Source organism: Thunnus thynnus, chromosome 1, assembly GCF_963924715.1.
Source record: "Thunnus thynnus chromosome 1, fThuThy2.1, whole genome shotgun sequence".
Classification (NCBI taxonomy): Eukaryota; Metazoa; Chordata; class Actinopteri; order Scombriformes; family Scombridae; genus Thunnus; species Thunnus thynnus.
Genome location: NC_089517.1, coordinates 17,580,467 through 17,602,353, shown reverse-complemented (window position 1 = coordinate 17,602,353; position 21,887 = coordinate 17,580,467). Strand labels below are relative to the sequence as shown.

Below are 21,887 nucleotides of genomic sequence, written 5' to 3'. Positions count from 1 at the left end.
ATCAAAAGTTATCAAAAAGATGCAACAATACATTGTTTGCAGAACTGGTAACTCATTGATTCAAATACTGTACAAAAATATCAATACTGTATGTAATCTTTATTCTAAATAAAAATGTATGAACTAATAGTGTGATCATATAAAACACTCTTTTCTGCCCTGAAAGTACAACTTCTTGCAGACCTCAAAATACAGATATTGGTCTCTTGAGGCACTATACTGGATTTACAGGATGAAATGTTAGACTTTGGATGGTGTCATCTCATGGACTGCAAAGTCTGTTTGAACACTGATACACACACCCACCCTCCCATCACTGGCCTAACTAAGGTGCTGTGATTGAAGAATCTTGTGTACAATAGTTTAAACACCATTGTTGAAACTTTTACAATTCTTGAAGATGTGATGCAGGCTAGGACAGGTTGTCTCCATAGTGGGTGTTAGGTGGGTGCTGATCAGTGTGTCGTTTTGGCACTCTCTTGCAACAAAAATAAATTTAAAGAAAAATACATAAACTCAAGACACTAATTGAAAGATCAAAATTTCAAACTTTGAGTTTATAATACAAAACAAGGGTACAGGGTACAGGGTAATGGATCTTGTTACCCACTTGACTTGGAAATGCATCATGTATCATAGGTGCAGGATGACATGTTTCACTTGATTTCTTATTTTTAAAGCAACATGTAGTCACTAAAGATTCCTTATTCTTCGTTATGCACCTTCAGCTGTAGCAACAATCGAACATCCAACTACCAGGCTGCCGATGTAACAGGCTAGTTAGTACACATTGGGATGCCTATTCGTTACCTTGTTGCACCACATTGCCTGACAAAACTCTTCCTGGAGCTGTGTGTTGCTCTCTAATACACATCTGTGTGTATTGAGGAGTAGGTTTTAAAGTTTATATGTAGTTATGTAAGAAATGCCTCACACAGTAGCGATGAAAGGCAAAGGATGCACGCACATACAGTAGAGACACACATGCGAGAAGACTTGCACACTCCTGTCCTGTGGACTCTCAAGGGACTGTTTGATCTCTCCCTTCTCGGGTTTCATTTTTGACATGCAAGCTGACTGGCCTCGCTGTGGTTTGGTTTGCCTACAGAAAGTCACCACTCCAGAATATCAAGTACAACTTTGTGTATGCTGTATTAACCTCAGATTTTTACACTCCCCTTTACAGCAGTGTTTTTATTTGTTATTTTGCTTTGCACATAGTTTTTATGTTGCAACTGTTAAAACAAAGATAGATACAAGGTTGATAAAACATACAGGGTGTATAGTTCAGAAATAATAAGCCCTTCATGTTAATTTCAAGTACAATATAACTTATTTAAAATCCACACATTAAGATGCAGAGCAACATAACATGGATAAGATATCTGTTTATTTACAGTTGAGGCTGTATGGTTCATTTAAAGCAGCAGATTGCCATTCTATATGTCATGCTTACATAAATATACATACACAGATGGTGTAATATTCTATTTTCACTTCGCTGAGATCGCTGTGATAAGATGCACAGCGACACCCTATACATTACACATGTAAAGCCGCCTGGCAGCACCTTCAGCACTGTACTATATAAACACATACAGCCAGCTACATGCATGATTACTAGAACTTCACTCATGTCTCATGTTGAGGATTTAATTGAATTGAATTCTATTGAGTCTATTAATTTATTATTGTACACTAAGGAAAAGTTCAATTCAATAACAAAGTGGATAAAGCAGTGATGATGGAAAAAGCAGTGTGAAACTGTTATTCTGATACATCCTTTTTACCATTTAAAAACATCTTCTTAAAAAATCTAAGGACACTCTGTCAGAGGACTTGTTTTACTGAGCAGCTCCCATGTGTATATGTGTGAAACTGTGGGGATTTCAAGCAGGGCATCCCTTGAAAGAAGCAAGTATGCTCTCTCAACCTTCACTAAGTAACAAAAATCCAAGGATTGTATAGTCTCTTTTGCCAGTTATTCAACAGATGTGTCAAACCTCAGTAGTGTTATTTGAAGAGCGCCAAGAGGGTTTTAATTGAAGACCTGGGAGCTTATCCTCTAACCCTCCTATTACTTATTCCATAGTCCTTCATTTTTTCTTAATGCTGCCTAGATCTTCTGCACCTCCCAGTGCACCACATTGATTTCTAAATGAGGAGTTCTCATGACTTTATATTGTGACTTTTAAATATACTGTCTTTAAAAGCCTATCAGGAGTTGTAAATAAGCAGTAGCTAAACTCAATGCACAGCAAGTTCCCTGTTCTAACAATTGAACTCTAACCGTGTTACATTGCACTGTCCATGCCAAACAAAGAAAACAAATACACACTTACATACCAGTTTTTAGCCATGCTAGTGATATGGCTCCATGGATGGCAACGTTGGCCTGTCGATCGACCACTTTGGTCCAGACTGAAATGTCCTGACAAATATTGGATGGATTGCCATGAAATGTTGTACAGGGATTCATGGACCCCAAACAATGTTTCCTAATGACTTTGGTGAGCCCCAGACTTTTCCTCTTGTGACACCTTGAGGTCACATTTGTGATTTTGACTGAAACTTCTCAACAACTATTCAATCAATCAATCAATCAATCAATCAAACTTTATTTGTATAGCACCTTTCATAGAAGTTAGTGCAGTTCAGACTGCTTCACAGATGACTGACAAGCCGATTTGAGATCAATGCATGCAAGAAAATAAAAATGATGAAAATGTAATAAAATAGATTTAAAATCTACAATAACAGCTATAGTAATAAGAGTTAAATAAAAACTAGATTAAATAGATAAAAAGAAAACAAAAAGAAAAAATAGTGACAAAAAGTACAATAAAAGTGATTTTAAAACTATAATAATAATAATAATAAAACTAAAATAGAGTTAAATAAAAGCTAGACTAAAAACTAGATAAAATGCATAATAGATAAAGTAAATAATGTCTATAAGTTTACATTTAAATATTTCAACACTTCCAGCTGAAAAACAAGTAAATGAATTTTAAAATAAATAAGGAAATTGACAGGCAACCAATGTAAAACAGGTGTCATGTGTTCTCTCCTTCTGGTTCTGATCAGCACCTGAACCACAGAGTTCTGAATCAGCTTTTTTGGATAGGAGAGCATTAAAGTAATCCAGCCTACACGATATACAATTGTGCATTGGTATCTCTGTGTCACTCAGAGAAATGGTTACACTTAAGCAATATTTTTTAGGTGATAAAAAGCAGATTTGGTAATAAACCCCACATGAACCTTTAAGTTCAGATCTGAGTCAAAGATGACACCAAGGTTTCATACTTGTTTGCTTGGGGTAAGTCCAAGGGAATTTAATTTTGTGACCAATTTCTCTGAGCTTTAGAACCTATGACTAAAATTTAAGTTTTATCCTGGTTGAGCTGTAAAACGTTTTGTGACGTCCAAACATATCTAAAGTACATTTAAAAAGAGAATCAATTGGTCCTGTGCCATGAGGAGACACAGCCACATAAAGTTGTGTATCATCAGCATAACTATGGAAAGAGATGTTGTGTGTCCTGATGAGATCACCAGGGGATAACATACTTTATATAGATTAAAAAGAAGTGGCCCTAAAATTGATCCTTGGGCAACCCAACAGGTTATTTTGGAGATTTAGGAGAAGTTATAATTTGTAACAAAGAAATCTCTGCCAGAAAGATAAGCGGGAAACCAGTCAAAAACAGTTCCCGACAGTCCAATGTGATCCCTCAGTCTATATAAAAGAATTTTGTGATCAACTGTATCAAAAGCAATGCTCAGATCGAGTAGTACCAATACTGGAGGTTTATTGGCGTAGATGTATCCTCAATTCCTGGATCATTGATGATTTTTACTAGGGCTATCTCAGTGCTATGATTAGTCTGAAAACCAGATTGAAACATTTCCGACTTATTGGTGGATTGCCATGAAATATGGTACAGTCATTCATGTCCCCCCTCCACCACCAGGATGAATTGTAATACATTTCATGATCCTCAGACTTTTAATCTAATGGCATCATCATGTCAAATTTTTCCAATACTTTTGGTTTATGGCCAAATACATGACACAAATGACATTCTCATCATCTTCATCTGCACTTTGTTTTCCATGCTAATTAGCAAATGCTAGCATGCTAACATGCTGAACTAAGATGGTGAAACTAAGAAGGTGAAAATGGTAAACATTAAACCTGATAAACATCAGCATGTTAGCATCATCATTGTGAGCATGTTAGTGTTTAGTTAAAAGCACCACAGTGCCTTAATACAGCCTCACAGACCTGCTAGTGTGGCTATAGACTAACCTTTTACCACCCACTGTTTTGCCTGCAGGACAATGAAAGGTAATGTTCTGTTATTGTGATCATCTTCAAAAAAGAATGCCCTGTCTTAAAACTAATTCATGTACAATATGGAAATGCATACAACTGAAACCTTAAAAATGTGGTGTATTCCTTACTTTCAAAGCAGTATGGGTGTGCGATGATGTAGTAACTCCAATTGTCCAAATTTATCACAGGGGACCACTGATAAAAATAAATAAATAAAAGTTTTAATTTAGATGGACTACCTTCAAAAGAGTTAAATCGTCACTTATATCGCCTTCAATGTGTCCTAAAATTTTTTGAAACCTTTAGTTTAAAGGTCTAAATATGCAAGCCGTTATGAGAAAAGTCTTTTAAAGTTTTACTCATGAGGATTTCTGTTTTGGTGGATTTTTTGACATTATGTGATAACATACAGTAGTGTGTTTACATAATAAAATATGTCTCTGTACAACAGTCTGCTTTAGCTTATGCAAAGAGAGTTATGTCACCTCGCTGTGCATTCGCGTCCTGAAAAAAAGATGACAGAATAAAGACTGTCATGTCGTATCATCACAGTTACAGATGTCAGCAACAGATCAGAACATCTGACACTTACTATAAGTGCTTTGTATAGTAGTGTGGTAAACATTAGTATATTGCTGCTGTGTGTTACCTGTAAACAGTATTTTTTGAACACAAGAGAGAACTGCTCCCTCCCATGGGTTCTTTGTGCCTCGTTCATCACTTACCTCAGCAAATCTGAGGCTACAGTGGGACACTTAGGACAGAAAGTCTCCACCTGGCAGACTGTTAATAAAGGTGACAGTGGGAGGGCAGGTGGGGAGAAGCTGCTGGTGTCACACCCTGCTGATCAGAGGCACAGGAGCACAAAACTTCTCTTACTATCAGGTGATACTGCACACATAGACTGATGCACAAGAAGATACAATGAAAATTCAGTTTTCTCTGCAACTGTCGGTATCTGTTTACATGTATATCCTTCGCCATGTGCACCGTCCTTGTTTTCCTTCCCCCGACACCCCCTTTACACCCCTGAAGCTGAACCATAAATCACTGTCCAAGCAGCAACAGCAGTCATTTAGTGTCCAGGGCTCCTGGCGTTCATTCTCAATCTCTCCTTCTGTTTGTCCTCCGCTCAACCCCCAACACCTCAGCGCCTCTATCCTACAGTAGTGCTCCTTCCCTGTAACTGTGTGATGCTGACTATCATAAAAAGGTCAGCTGTTTCCGAATCACCTGTTACTTAGCAACAGCCAAAGGAAGGGGTTTTGGAGCTAACATGGCTGCCACTGAAAACAGTTCTTATCCATGTTTCTACCCTCTTCTCCATATTTTTGACCTGAGAAAGAGGCCAGGCACTCAGAAGTAGAGTATACAGTATAGCGTGCGCATGTGAGTCATGCCCCGTGCATTTCACATGCAATTTTGGTAGAAATAACAGCAGGCAGATTCACTTCAACAACTGTTTCATTTACATATTGCATTACCCTTGGTTGGATTCATATGCTTTATGCATCCTCAGCAGCTTCCATGCCTGGCGCTCCATGTGTGCCTTCATATCACATCATTGCTCCCTGGCAAGTCTCACACACGTCACAGGCGGGTTTTCATCATGCAGATACTACTGTTAGTTATTGCCTTTTTTCCACTGTACATTACAATGCATACCTGAACTACACGTTTGCCATTCTAGCATCAGTAATTTGTCTTTAGATTTTCCATTACCCTACACAGTAAACTAGACTAGGGCTGAAAGTTAGCTTCAGCTAGACCCCATACACTATTTATGTTTTGCATTTCTTCTATATTTGTTTTTATTTCCTCTGTTAAATAAACAAACAAGTAACTGTTTTCATAACCTCTCAACATTAAAAAATTACAAGTAGCCTTATTAGATGGCCTTGCATTCTAAATCAGTTTAGAAATGCACCCAGTACCATCTTAGATCTAATTTTAGCTCACCATTTACAATCCAAACAAAAAAGGATGTTTTCTATTCCAATGTTCTGCCCTCTCTCATATTCAGTGTCACACTTAAGCAACACTTTCATATACATGTCATCTTTCTGCATCCAATTTAGTCTAAATTAAAGGCATGCTTGATGTACAGAAACACCTCTAGCCTGATTGGCATGCTGTAAACACCACCATGCACATATATTTCATTACATTGTGTTTTTTAAAGTTTTTGCTTTCAGACCAGAGCTGTTCATTACACTATTTCAAACACTTTTCTGCCCATAGATTTTTTTAAACATAATGTTATTCATATCAAAGACTATAGAAAATAGGGCTGCAAGTAACAATTATTTTCATTATCAGTTTATCTCCTGATTATTTTCTCAATTAATCAGAAAACAGTGAAAATATGCATCATCAGTTTCCCAAGGTGATTTCTCTAAATGGCTTTTGTATTACCAACAGTCCAAAATCCAGAGATACTCGTTAGCTATCATTTAGGACAAAGAGAAGCAGAACATCTTCACATTTGAGAAGCTTGAACCAGCCATTTTTGCTTGAAATTGACTTAAACTATTAACTGATTATCAAAATATTTGCCAAGTAAACGACTAATTGTCTCTTACATTTTCCTACATTAACTGTTTCTGTAACTTACATCATTTTGCTGCTGAATATTTAAAAAAAAAAAAAAATCATGTGTCAGGGCCACCTTAGGCCCAGAGCCAGTGTTACCGTGGCGATGGAGGTCTGGCAGTGAGAAATTAAAGCTCTGCAGTGGGGTGTTGAGTTACAGGAAGCATACAGCCAGCGTCCATGTTGCACCGACACTGAGAGTTGTAGCCTACAGACAGTATTCACTATAACTGTACTGACAGATAACAGGTGGATGGTGACACACACCGGCCACACAGTGACTAATTTCTATGCTGGCACACACATAATAGCCTGTTAGTATATGCTTAGCTGATGTTATCCATGTGTCTGTTCTTGCTGTGTGCCTCTTGATTATTTGTATGCCTCGTGCATGAAAGAGAGGCAGAGAGAGAGAGTGAGACAGGAAAACAGTCCAAGGCTACAGATTTAATCTGGCTGCTGTGGTCATGTGATTAATCGTGGCCAGGGACCAGGGGATAGTGTAATTTATGGTGAGGGGGGATCAACACATTTGGATGGTTGCTGCTCCTGAGGGAAATCTCACTCTTAAACCAATCCAGTATTCTTCTCCATCGCTCCCTAACCCACCGTAATATCACAGCTGGATTTTGGCCAAGTTGGCTATTTATATCTGTGACTGTACAGATGATGAAAGAGACACCCGGTGCGGTTTTTTTTTATTAAGAAGAAGTGAGAAGTTTAAAGATACATTAGAGCATTTTGCTTTTGACTGTTCTGAATGAATGAAGAATGACTGAACCACTCAGCTGTTCTTATGTTTCAGGACAGGCAATGGGCACATGCAACATACTGAGCACTTGTATAGTAACATGTTATTTGCAAATGGAGCCCATTTGCAAGTTAGTGTCGCCAAGTACCAGTAAATTTTCTTTATTAACAGAGATTAGAGAGAGTATTGACAGTGTGCTGAGGACTGTGCGTCATCCAGAGTCTCCACTGTCCTTTTGGCTTAAGACCATATCGCTGCTGGTCTCCACTGCTGTGGTGACCTCACCATCATTAGTCTCCTTCAGGCCATTGGTGTGCTTGTATGTGTGTGTATGCATGCGTGTGTGAGAGAGAGTGTGTTTACTTAATCCTCTTTCCAACCCCAAGAACTGTAACTGTAAATAAACATCAGAGAAGTTGGAGGAAGGCAACTCGGGATGTGTTGGGTTGTTTTTTGTTTTTTTTGGTGATTTTTCTGTTGTTCTCATAGCTGCCAATATCAAGCAGTGCTGATAGCAGCAGTTTCCCACTGACCTTCCTCACCAGCTGCTCACCAGCTTGTGCCATCCAACAGGAGTTACCTGCCTTTGTACTGGCTGTCTGACTTTTCTCCTTGGCAATTTTATTGTGGCATTATTCTTTCCCGATAGAGTTTATGTCTAGATTTACTTTTTCTGGTACATGGCCCATCTCAGTAGGACTATGGTTTATATGCTGCACTTCTCCCTTCCTTCATTCTGTTTATTAGTCTGAACAAATATGTAAATACAGTGACAGTGATGTGCTGTTTTAACTCATGGTGCAGATTCATAGCAACAAAAAAAAAAAGAGATGCTCTGCAGCTTTACTGCCAACTTGTTTAAAGGTTAATGGTCCTGCCCAAGGGCTTTATCCAGTGGGAGTCTGTGTGTCTTCATGGTTACATCATACTCCTCCTAATCACTGTACAGTCCTAAAGAAAACACTGTTCTGCCTCTGTGACAGACCCCAAGCAGACATAAACACACCAGTGTGCAAGAAGTCAGTTTAACTAGGATCCTGTCACGTGGACTCATCTCAGGTCCCCTTTACCCTTGAGAACTCACTAAAGACTCATGTTTACTGGGCATTTAAATTTGACACCGAATCAATCATTGAATTGATTAGCATCCTCACAGAGACTCTGTGAACTATCAGCCCCTGAAGGGTGAGTAAAAGTAACCTGACCCTGGCATCACTGAGTGCGTTTACATGTGCTTTAGTATCCTGGTTTTGAGCCTTATCCTGTTTTTGATTGTATTTGGGATATGGTGTTTACATGGAACATGAAAAACTGGGTTATTCATGTCCCTGTATACATTATCATAACATTATCCAGGTTTCTGATCGTCTGCCTGCAGGTGTGTCTTGATTTCTCACCATCTCAGCCACTATGAGATGGTTCAGAAGCCAGAATAAAGTGTTTGCATACCACAGTATCCTGGTTTCTATCTGAGTACTCCAGGTAGAACATCCAGGGTTCTCAAAACCGGGATAAGGTCTGATCCAGGTTTCTGAAAGCAAGATAAGCTATATACATGTGCAAACATAACCAGGATACTAGTGTGCATGTAAACACACTCACTGTGCGTGTTAAAAGTAAAAGATGCATGAAAAAGAGTAAAGCACAAGTTATTATAGAGGCCTGTAAATAATATTAAATAAAAAATGGAGAGATGGAGCAAATTTACTGATCTCTCAATTTAATTACATAATCTGGATCAATCTTGTTTTTTAAAGCCAGCCAACATCTTATGTATTATACAGTTAGTAACCTTAGTAAAGCAAAGGACATACATTTTAAGTTGCTTATACTGTTACTTTTGTTCTATCAGAAGTGTTTCTTAATCAGCTTTGTTTAGCTCAGTTTCACTGAGCCGCCAATGAGATCATGTTGACTGGTCTCGTCGCTGAGTTAAACCTGCACAGCAGGACTGTATGGCTACTTAAGGAGATTGAGATTTAAGCAACAAGGTCAGTATGAAATGAAAACAACCCTGTTGTTCTTAAGATCAGACAAGATAGAACTGTATTCATCCCAAAGGACGTTTTGCACCCAACACACATAGCAAAATAAATAGCTTGACTGATACTGGATTCTTTATTCATGTAGGTGTAATACATATTATATATATATACTTCATATACATAGTATATAATAATATAGACTCACATAAAGGTGCAAAGTACAAATAATAATGCAAATCATTACTGATGCAGGGTACTGATTACAAAGTTCCAAATTACAAGTAACCAATAATATCATTGGAGGAAAAAACTTAAACAGGTGCTGAACCAATATCATGGAAAAAGTAGAACCCACACACTATCTTTGCTCCCACTATATTTTTTATTTACAGTTACTGAGCACAATCCTTAATGAAGAACTGATCTAGGACGTCAAATAACAATTATTTTCATCATCTGTTAATCTGTTGATTATTTTCTCAATTAATTGATTAGTCATTTGGCCTATAAAATGTCAGAAAATGGTGAAAAACACTCTTTGTTTCCCAGAGCCCACAGTGACATCATCAAATATCTTTTGTCCCGTCCAACAGTCCACAAGCCAAAGATAAACAGTTTACCATCAGTGAAGACTGAAGAAACCAGAAAATATTCACATTTGAGAAGCTTGAATTGGAGAATTTGGACATCTTTTCTCAAAAATGACTCAAAACGATTCATCGATGATCAAAATAGTTGATAATTAACTTTCTGTCAATGGACTAATTGATTAATCAACTAAATGTTGCAATTCTAATCTGATTGAAACATTGCACAGCAACAGTGAAAAAAGATTATTTTGGGAACAAACAACAATGTGCAGAATCTATTTGGCACAAATTACAAGCCTAGAAATATGCACTATGAGTGTAAAATGAAAAAAAGACAACTGTATGAAGCATGATCACACTGCAAGCAAATGAGGGGAAAACAGTACGAATAGGAACACTATTCTGTGAAATGTATACTGAAGCATTTAGGTTGTCTTTTGCATTCTTTAGTCCATCGGTTGACACATTTACCTCAGAATTGGTACTGCTGTTTGTAAGTGCTTCTCAAAAATTAAGTTGTTGTTGATTATCCTTTATCACATTAGTGTATTCTTCTAATAACCTCTGATGTTTTAAAATTACACCCTAAACATCATAAAAATGCCTAGTTTCCTCCAATTTTGCCATACTGACATTTTACTCAGCAGTAGTAGGTTACCCCCTCTTAATCTATTACATCGCTCCCTCTCTTCCTCCCTTCCTCTCTCCTCCTCCTCCTCTTCCTCCTCTTCCTCCCTCCCTCCTCTGTCACTCCCTCTCTCTCGTTGAACACGCGCGCACTCCCCATTCCTACCTCGCAGACGTTTGGGTGCCGCCGCCGCTGCATCCTACCTCTGACTCTGTTTTGTCTCTTTTTCTCTTGACTCTTTCACTCCACAGAGACAAAACGGGGTAAAACAAGGGGAGGAAAGAGAGGAAAAGTGGCCGCTACAGGGCGAACCACAACAATGCCCCGGTCCTGACTAAAATTGAATGGATTAGCCAATCTATTCTGAGCTCTAATGAGATTAGAGAGTCAGCGCAGACATGGGTCGTGGCGGCGTGGTACCTTTCGTTGAGCTCCTCGGGGAACATTTTCCCTGTCAGCAGTCCTCCAGACGTGGAAATGGCGTTTTTGATGCTGAAGATGCCGCGGGTACCAGGGGACAATAACAGACATTTGAATGCACGCTCACCTGTGCCGCTTTTGTGGCGCGCGGATTCCTAGAAGTAGAAGTAGTAGTAGAAGTAGCAGCAGTAGTAGTAGTAGTAGCGGTGGTGGTAGTAGTAAAGGAGGACAAAATGAAGTACCAGAAATATATCACGGTGATGCAGATGGCCATGGGAGTGACAGCCTCCAACAAAGACTGCCTCCCCACTAAGAGACAGCTGTGGTGAGTATATACAGGAGGAAGAAGGGGGGTGGGGGGGTGAGTGCGTGTTTGGATGGGAGCGTGTGTTTGTGCGTGTCAAAGATTGGCAAAGGTAGTGGTGTCTTTTCATGTGGCGAAAAAATAGCTTTTAAAAATTGCCTCTCAGTGTTGTTGTCATGGAAAGCTCCCCCATTCCTCCCTTTATCTCGTGTGAAGTTAAAGCTGAGCAGCTGTTGGCGGAAGTCGGCTGCCTCCATCTCTCTTTGCTTTCAACAGCTGTTTCTTATTCGCACCGGTGATATCCACAAAACAGCAGACATTTAGCCTACAGAGAGAGAGAGAGAGAGAGAGAGGGAGAGAAAGAGAGAAGCGGGGTGCACGGCGGCTTTCTGTGCAGCCGTGCATGGCGCTCCACTGTCCCTCTGTGTTTATCCGTGTTTCGCTTGGTGGACTCACTGTTTTGTTATGATCCGCTGGTGAGGATGAGTTTCACATGCAGCGGACAATACAGAGCAGGTGTATTCACAACAACAGTATAAAACAACGCTGAGCGCCGCCCGATACTGTTTGCTTTGAAAATGAGCTCAATTCCACCTGCACACACTCCGTGTTTTCCTTCCTGCGACCCTGCATGTGATGCTTTTAGGAGACACCTTGCCATGTAATGTAATGTAATCTAATGTAATGTAATGTAACCGCTTTCCCATCAAGCCTCTGCTCTCATTTCTATTTCTGTGACCTGATGTAGTAAAAAAAAAAAAAAATGTCGGCTGACTTCTCCACTCTCATCATTTATTCAGTAGCTTCATGCCGCCTGCGTTTAGATCACAACGTGTAGGAGTAATTTTGAGTGGTTCACCCTCATTGGCTGATTATGTGTATGAGTGTGTGTGTGTGTGTGTGTGTGTGTGTGTGTGTGTCGTGTTTATTTCCACCTAATTTAATTCATATAAATGTCTGTTATTGTTATAGGCTATACAGTTGTCAACACACACACACCAAACTTACCATCTGCTCTCTACTTTATAGGCTACAACTGTTATTTCAGTTATAGCTTTTGGAAACATCTGTTACCTTCAGTGTATTTTTATTATTGGTTGTATTAAATTGAAGGGCTATAATAAGGATTAATTTCATATCAATTAAACTGTTGATTTGTTTTAAGCTAATTCAGTCATTTGGTCTACACAATGTCAGAAAACAGTGAAAAATAGCCATCATGGTGCACCCTTATGGTGTATAAGGGCTTATGGCTAGTCTAGTGGGCACTTTTGGCCCTGTCTCTTCCTTTCCCTTCATTTCCTGTCACCAGTCTACTGCTGAATCCCTAATAAAGAATAAAACATCCTCTAAAATACTTCTTGGGTTTATAAATGATAGAAAATCAGCAAATCCTCACATTTGAGAAGCTTGAAATATTTGACATCATTGCTTAATAAATGACTTAAATGATTAATCGTATCTCAAAATGATCTATTTTGTCATCTCGATTTTCCATATCGTCATTTTGCTATTGCATGTCTTTCCGTCCTGGATAAAGGATCCCTCCTCTGTCGCTCTTCCGGAGGTGTCTTCCATTTTTTGCGGGGGAGTTATTCCTGATCTGAATCAAATGCCTAAGGATTGAGGGTGTATGTATTTTATGTAAATCGACTAACTGATTAATCGACTAATCATTTGTGCATTTTGTAAATTAGTCGGTTTGTAGCAGACAGTGAAGAAGAAACTGGTATTCATGTCTGTAACCTTATTTGGCTTTTGACAACATGACAGAGGCTGTTTGCCTGATGTCCTATATTCTGAAAACATTATAGGTCACATGAAGGTAAACTGTAAGTCTTTTTGTTAACTGATAATATGAGCCTCATGAAAAAAAATGTGAAATACAGAAAAACATGACACAGCAGAGTAGTGTTCAGTCTAATTATAGGCTCTCATTACACGTACAATGGGGCATGCAGTTCTAGTTCTTCTGTAATCCACATAGATAACATTAAGCATGAGGCCTAATCCTTCCAGATTGGCATTACTTTATGCCCAGAAAACAAACAGTTTTTTTATTGTGATGAATGTCCAAACTGGGTCCTGGGGAACGCGTACTATATATAGGGACAAATGGCTTCATAACTTTTCATGCTAAGCCGCCTGTAGTAACACACCTGACTGAATCAGAACTCCTCACACGGGGGAAAGGATAGCTTTTCTCTTCTTAACTTGTGTGACTGCTGTCAAATGTGTTGCAAAGGACATAGTGGTGACTCGGTTTTGACACTTCTCCCTTAAGAGAGGCGCGGCGGTATGTCTGGGGCCATCACATCATGATGGGGGAAGGGGCACGGCCATTAAAACAGGATTACTGTATCGCCTCTGACAGCCACTTTAACGAAGGGAAGCTGAGCCAGCGTGTGCCTGCCCAGTGTGTATTTCATGTTTCACCCCATGCATTCACTTGCATGCCATGTCTGTCTTCATTCAGTGTGAAGAATCAGGAGGTTTGCATGCACACAAGTAATCCAATGATTGGGTATATGCAATAGGTAAGACATTTATGTGTTTTGAAATAGCTTGACTTCACTAATAACTCAAGTTTATGTGAGTTGTTGATAGTTGAGTTCATATCCAGATGTGAGGTAATAATGGAGCTAATAGGAATAGAATTATAATAGATAAATCGAGGGATGATTTTAGGTGTTTTTCATTCATTCATCCATTTTCTTTACCCGCCTATTAGTTTATTAATTTAAGCTTCATCACTTGTAATATTAGTTGTGACATGGAAACCATTTCACTGTCACCCATAGAAAACAATTTTTACTCTCTCCACCATTGCTAGTCATGCCAGTTTTCTTGTCAAGCACACTGAGTTGCATCCAGTTTACTCTTTGACCTTTGTGGCACATAAAATCAATTCCCAGAGAGGGCAGTCTGCCAAAATGTCGATCGCGAAATAAAAAGGATTGCATCTGAGTTACATTATAAATTTTCAACTTTCCCCTCCTTTCTTACATGCACAAAATCAAACCATCAAACGGAACCAGACTAAGCTGTTAATACATGTATACATGAATTATTTGAGAGATTGTTGAATATGTGCTCCAGTATTCTGAATTCAAAATGTGGCTTTTACTCAAAGGCTGTTGAGTAGCCACTTAAATACATGTCAGATGCCACTGTACTTTCTGCAACTGGAAGTCTGTCCATCCGTGCCGTGAGGTGGAGTTTGTGGGTCATGGTGAAGCAGAAATAATGCTGAGGGTGGAATCGAAGAGAAAGACAGCACAAGCTCTGGCTGTGATAACAGTAGCAACACAAAACACAAAAGGAGATGATATGGTTGTTGTTTGAACTAAACAAGGGGACAGAATGGAGAGATGACTTGTTTCAAGCAGCAGATGAGGAGTATAAATGAGGAGGTGAATGTGCGCCAGATGGTTCAATGATCTTCCAAAACACCCGACCCCCTTCGTTAGAAATCTTCTCCCATCCATCCATCATGTTTAAACAGCAGTTTGTTGCAATGACACTGCAATAAAGAGTTGACTCACTTGATATTTATTTAATTGCATGTCAAATGCTACATTCTTATGTATTCTGAATTTGATATATGGGTTATGATGCAGGCTCAGTGATAATTACTGGTTTCTGCATGTTAAAGATGATAACAAGTACCTCTTTCACAAGCAAGGCTGAAAAAGCTGAAAAGTGATGCTAACTGACTATCTTGTCTGGATGTAATAAATCAGTTCTTATACAGGTGCTTACGTAGATTATCTGCAGTAACTTAAATGTTTACAGAAAATTGGTAATGTGAGTGAAACCCTTTGCATTCAGGGCACTGATTAAGATGAAGGCTTTCTTACCAGGTCACTTGGAATTGATTCATCTGGTGTCACCATCATTTCAAATAACATCAAAATTTACATGTGCGTCCTAAAGCCACATCTACAAAAAGCGCAACCAATCACAAGATTTAATCTGTGTTTCAAGTTATCTCTAAACAGTGTTTTGTACACTAAAAGGCTTTGTAGGACTCCATTAAACAAGATTGTTATTTTACAAATCATGTAGTGGTCTGTAACAACTTCTGTACTGTAATTAGTTTGAGATGATCCATAAATAATAATTAGCCTGATGACGTGTGTTGAAACTGGTCGCAGCTCTTCCTAACATGGGGGTGTATTATCCTGTATTGTGTGCCAGATGTCTACCCTGCTCCCCTCCACATTGACGGCTCCGCCTGGTGTTTTCAGTCCACCTGCTTAATGATGCATAAAGTCAGTGTCCCCCCCCCCAACCCCCAACACCCTCCCACCCACACACACACAAACACTCAGCAGCCCCCTGCCCTCTGATTTGCCTGTCCACACGTCCTCCCTCCCAGCTCTTCAGAAAAACACACACACACTCAACAACTCCTGTCCTACCCCCTCCACTCTTCCAGTTCCACTCATGGAGGCCATGATGCGTAATCTCACACAAACTGACAATGCCACACATTAGTTACCTCAGCAGGAGCCCAAGTCCAGGGTGGGCCTGTCATGATAATCAGTACTTTTCTGAAAAACATGCAGAAATGCTCTCTTTTTTTCCTCCCTTTTTCTCTATATATCTCTGTCTTACTCTCCCTAAAGTAAAAAAAAGCCTTTTTACATTAAAGTCATGCAGTCTGATCTTAAGAACACAAGTCATGAGTTGACAGTCTTGCAACACACTGCTCTTACTCTCCTCAGTTCTTTATACATTATATGCTAGAGTTCACGTGTGTGTGTGTGTGTGTGTGTGTGTGTGTGTGTGTGTGTGTCTGTGTTTGTATTCAGTGTTTCTGTCCATTAGGAACTCGCATGTTCTTACTTTGGCAGAACGGTTGTAATCTCCTCTCAGATGGTTTATGCCACTAAAGAGAACAGATTACACAGGGTTTATTGACTCGTGGCTCACCCCCTTGCCCCCACCCGCCCTCTGAGCATCCTGTGGGTGTGTGTGTGTGTGTGTTAGTGTGGATTTTTGGGTGTCTGTGCCAGTGTGAGTGTGTCTGTGTGTTTGTTTGTCTATGGGTTAGGGTCTTTCATGATACTTTTCGGTGTTCAATTTTGATGCTTGTAACTGGGGAACAAAAAATAACTTTTTCCAATATATGGTCATTGGCTACTAATTATTGCTAAAACATATTGCATAACAATTATTATCCTTTTCACACCACCAAGCTAAGAGTACATCTGTTACATTCACTACAGTTTTATAGTTTATCCCTTTAAGGTTTCAGTTGTATAAAATTGAATACTATGCTTTGCATCGTGCCTTGATTATTTTTATGGTAAAGCATGTTTTATTGAAAATGACCAAACTGAGTAAAAAGATGAGAGTTGATTATCTATCAATACACTCACTGCATATCCATATCCATGTAGCTTTTCATACTATCAGCAGTCAGTGAAAGTTAGTGGTAATGTTGGTTTGCACTAAAGAAAAGCAAGTAAAATGTTTTATCTTGTTGCGTATTTCTCTCCATATTGACATTTTTGTAAAATACTTTTTTATCATGCTTAGTGCTAATAGAGTTAATTGTCATTATTCATCCATGATATAAAAATATAGCGTTGAAACTATATTGTTGCCAAAAAGATGTGCACAGTATCTACAGTACCATACAATGGTCCTATTACCCAGTTGAAATCTTCATCCAGTCACCTACCCCTACAATAAAATAAGAAATTATTATATACTCTGAATCAAATATAATCTCAAAATAAGTAATTAATGAGTAATTTAAAAGGCAGCAAAAGTCAAAATGTCAATATTGGTCGATTACAAATTTATATGCAGATAGATAATAAACTTAGGTGATGCTGTAACAAATGAGTCAGCATTCAGACATCTGATCTTTGAGCTCTGGATTATCATCTGTATTCACTGTGCTGATTATGCTAGCTGTAGGGGCTAGGCTAACCTTAGGGGCACTGCCAAAACTTGTACTTTTGAACTGTTAGGTGCCAAGACGTAGACTGCAATTACACACCATTAGACTCATAACTTGGGCTGGGTACCAGTTGTCTTGTTGAGCATCACCCAAAATGTGTTGTAGGATCAAACATTGAAAGCTGGCGAGTTTGACTTTGAAGCGGCGTCCTCCCTGACTGCGGCTCTAACACAGCACAGGTCTGGATTCATGTAATGCGGAGCCTAACTAAGAGGCTGGTAATGGCTACTTAAACAGCCTGCTGGCGGCAGTAAGGGTAACAGAGGCCTATCAGAGACTCATCCTCTCCAGTCAGAGCCAGACGCGGAGCAGCAATGACTTTTAGAATCTGTGAGTCACACGTTCTCGGCCTCTGGTGACTCAGGACTGTCACGATGGCTCACAGGAGGCTGACAAGATGGAATCCATCACTGCCGTCCCACAAATAGAGAAGGACACAGCAGAGGGGATCCACTTTTGGCTGACAGAGAGCCCAATTTATTCTTTTCTCTCTTCTCCTCTGCTTGGTAGATTTATTTCTGTCTGTCCACATTAATATTTTGTAATGTTACATAATTGAGGCTTTTCATTTTTCTTAATATGTTGTAACAACATGATACCCTGGTGTAGTAGTACATATCTGGAAATTGAATAGTGTCAGCTGATATATGTCTTAGCTCACGGAAGCTCTTCATCGATTCTCCTTATTTTGTTACATCCTCCATACCAATAAGATGGAAAATAACCAACCAAACAAACAGTTCTGAGTACACCATACTGTAAACATTAGTATGCTGGAATAAGTTAAAAGACTGAAACGTTGAGTCCATAATCTACAAATCAGTAAGTGTTTAGATTTCTTTTCAACCTTTCATTGGAGCTTTGAGAATTAGCTGAGAGTTGCTATGTTGTCGCAAATTCAAATCCAGAAAAACAAACAATAAGCAGACATGGATGTTATAAACAGGATAATATAAATTGTTTCATTTAATTAAGATAGTTACAGCCGACTCTCATTAGAGCATCAGAGTACTTGAAGGCACCAGAAGGAAAACCTAAGTGTGACAATTAAGCTGACCGCTGTGATGGATTATGTACCTCAAGCCAGGTTCAACTCTCTTCTTCAGTTGTGCAAGTTTATTTTCACTTCACACTGACATGAACTCAACCCAGTTCTTACCCGAAACATAATGTAAATGTCATATTCTTTGCGGTAATGTAAAGTATGACCAGTAGTTATCACTGTAAAACATGTATAATCACCAGTGCTGACCTTTAACATTCCACTTTCCTTTGCAACAAAATGACTTCTGCCTCTAGCTTTATTCTTGTACATGCATATTCAGATTATATGGAATAGTTTGAAAAAGGACTAACAGAGATAACTAGGAGTAGGCCTCCTACTAAAATAAGGGCTAATATAAGTATCAAACAGAGGGAATTATTATTTGTTCATGTAATTATTGGGACCATGTACAGTGTTAAACATAAATGTTATCATTTGATGTACTGTACCGGAGTGAACTTTTAGCTAATTTTCATCTGCAGTCCCTTAGGCAGGTCACAATTAAAACATATAACAGCACAATAACAAACAGTACAAAGCAAAAAACACACAGGAGACATAGTACAAAATACAAAGCTACACAGAATAGCACATCACATACACCCACAATGTCAACTAGAAATTAGAAATAAAGGCCTCTCTCTAATACAAGCCTGCTTCCAATAAAAGCCTGCTAACCTCTGCAGTTGAGGTTAATAAAGGCACCGGCCACTATTAGAGGAAATACGGTAGAACATCTTTATTGTTAGACCAATGTGTTTTGGCTTGTGGCCTTCATCAGGGTAATCATGAACGCATTACGAACAACATTTCAATTGGGTAGGTATAAAATAATATTCTGTACAAACTCAAGTACCACCCCCTTAGTTGCACTTCTCCAGTTTATGGACCAAATACGGTGTCTCTCATGTCCCTTCATACCTACCCTATTTAAATGTTGTTTGTGACGTGTTCATGATGACCCTGATGAAGGCCACAAGCTGGAACATGTTGTTCTAACAATAAAGTTGTTCTATATACTACAAGTGTTGCTAGAGTTTTGACCTCTTTAGACTTTTTTCCCCTTCTCCATGCACCTTGGAAGTAGGTGAAATTTTGCCAAAAACCCCTACTCTGCAGCTTAGTAAGTTCCCTACCACTGATGCTGTTTATGTACAGTACCTTTCAGGACTTCTCCTCCTGGTAATGGGGCAATTACCTGAAAAATCCCAGAGCACAATGTATAAAACATGATTACAGTTAGTCAAATAGTGGATGTGGTATAAAGGGCAGCATTTCAGGCTACTTTCAATTGCTTCAGCGAACTTGTCTTCGCAGCAGATCTCTGCTCATACATGGAGATTTGATATGCTCTAATTTTGACTCTGTGTATGCGTTGACGTTGGTAAAGCATGTGTGGGAGCAGCACAGCTTTTTGAAACCAGCCGTTGACCTGCCCGTTACCCTCCTCACCGCAGGGGTCAGACAGCACTCGGACATGACTGTTGTCCCGCCTTGTTTGATACATGTTTATATGCCTAATCTGGTCTGTCCATCTGTCGGGCCTGTCTGGGCCTAATCAGAGACTTGATCCCGCCAAAAGATTTTCAGTCCCATCCTCTTCTGCCCAGGTGGCTTTGAAAAGACTTACAGACTCCGACTAGTAAATAATGTTTCTCCTTTTTTTCTCTTTTCTTGCTCCTCAGACATTTTCAAGGATGTTTATAGCCAGACAATATATTAGTCATTAGTTTCATTCTTCTGTTAGGGAGGGTCAGTGAGGTTATCCAGATCAAGTAAGATGTGTCATTTACCTCTTTTCACCACTTGTCCCCTGAAGTGGAACAGGGGGCCTGTGAGCAGAATGATGCATGTTCATCGGCTGCTATCACTTCTGGCTGAACAGTCAGGCATTACGAAGCAGTCAGGACGACCTCTGAACCATACGCTGACAGTGTCCCTCTGTCCTTTGTCCCTTTGCATTATGGTCTTTCTCCTTCTGTCTCTCCGTCCCCCCTTTTTTTCTTTTTTTTTGCCTCTCAGCCCTGTGCTCCTTCATGCTTTGTTCACCTGTCTCCTTTAGTTTCTACTTTTTTGTCCTTGTGCTTTAACTTTTATTTTTCCCTCCTGTGCATAGTGGCCTTGGTGACTTTATGTGGACATTAAAGCAAATGACTATAATAACGTATTGGCCGGCTAAAAGCAACTTTGAAAAGGTCTGTGAATGTAAATGGAAAGAGGAAAAGCCAGCAGAGCTATTTTGGATGCACCACTGTCACTCGATAAGCTGGAAGATATAAACAAGGGCAAATCACAGGATGGAGAGGCGCAAATCAAAACTCTGTTTAACATTTTGGTTAGAGCATGGTCCAGTGTTATTAGACATGATATAAAAACACAGTGAGGCAGTCCTGTGTAGTTGTAAGAGCCACCTGGGTAGTGGACAGGAAATCTGCGGTGGGATCATATCTCTGGTGTGTGTGTGTGTGTGTGTGTGTGTGTGAAACTGTGAGCTTTGCTGCTTAGGTAGAAGTGTCAAGATGTGGATAAGACACACCTGCTTTTGTCCCTGTAGTCCTCACTAAGCGGAACCAATTGTTCTGTAAAGTGCTCTCCATCTGAAGATCTGTCATAACAAAGTACCTCTGAGGTAACAGAGAGATGTATGCTGGTACCTCCCCCCACCCCCCCACGCCATCCCCTTTAACAAACAGGGAACAGGCATCTTACAATGATGACTACAAGTTTACAGCAGAATTTCACAGGTTTGAACTTAAATGTTTGTTTAAATGTAAAACTGAAGTACAGTATTGACTGGACATTCTGTAGGGGATTTCTGAAAAACACCTTCAAGTCCAACCTAAATCACATTTAGTCATACCTGCTTACAGTCAAAAAATAATGTCAATGTTAATTGTTTTTTATCAGAGCTGCTACTAATGATTATTTTCAATATTGATTAGTGTGGCCACTGTTTTCTCTATGCAGTGATTTATCATTTGATCTGATACAATGTCAGAAAATGGCCATCACATTTCCTAGAGACCCACAATGGCATCTTCAAATGTCTTGTTTTGTCTGAGCAGCAGTCCAGAACCCAAATATATTAAGTTTACAATTATATAAAACAGAAAAAAAAGCAGAAAATACTCACAATTTAGATGCTGGAACACACTGCTGTTTTTCTCAGGTCAACAATGATCTTGTAGTAGTTCTGTGCTGTTTAATTTTATTATATTTTATATCCAGTCATATTGTAATTGCATATTTTTAT

General features: G+C 39.2%; 1 protein-coding gene across 14 annotated transcripts in view; it reads left to right on the top strand.

Annotated features, from left to right (window-relative positions):
- Nucleotides 1-21,887, top strand: part of tjp1a (tight junction protein 1a) — a 121,876-nt gene that overhangs the window by 10,953 nt on the left and 89,036 nt on the right. For 6 of the 14 annotated variants that reach the window (XM_067587792.1, XM_067587714.1, XM_067587721.1 and 3 more), the window contains exon 1: nt 11,077-11,633. The exons of 2 other annotated variants lie outside the window; for them this stretch is intronic. In XM_067587792.1, the coding sequence (XP_067443893.1) occupies nt 11,542-11,633 (92 nt within the window). In that variant the 5' untranslated portion in view covers nt 11,077-11,541. Of the gene's footprint in view, nt 1-11,075; nt 11,634-21,887 lie in introns of those variants that run through there. 6 more of the 14 variants (XM_067587839.1, XM_067587810.1, XM_067587818.1 and 3 more) reach the window with 2 other exon arrangements.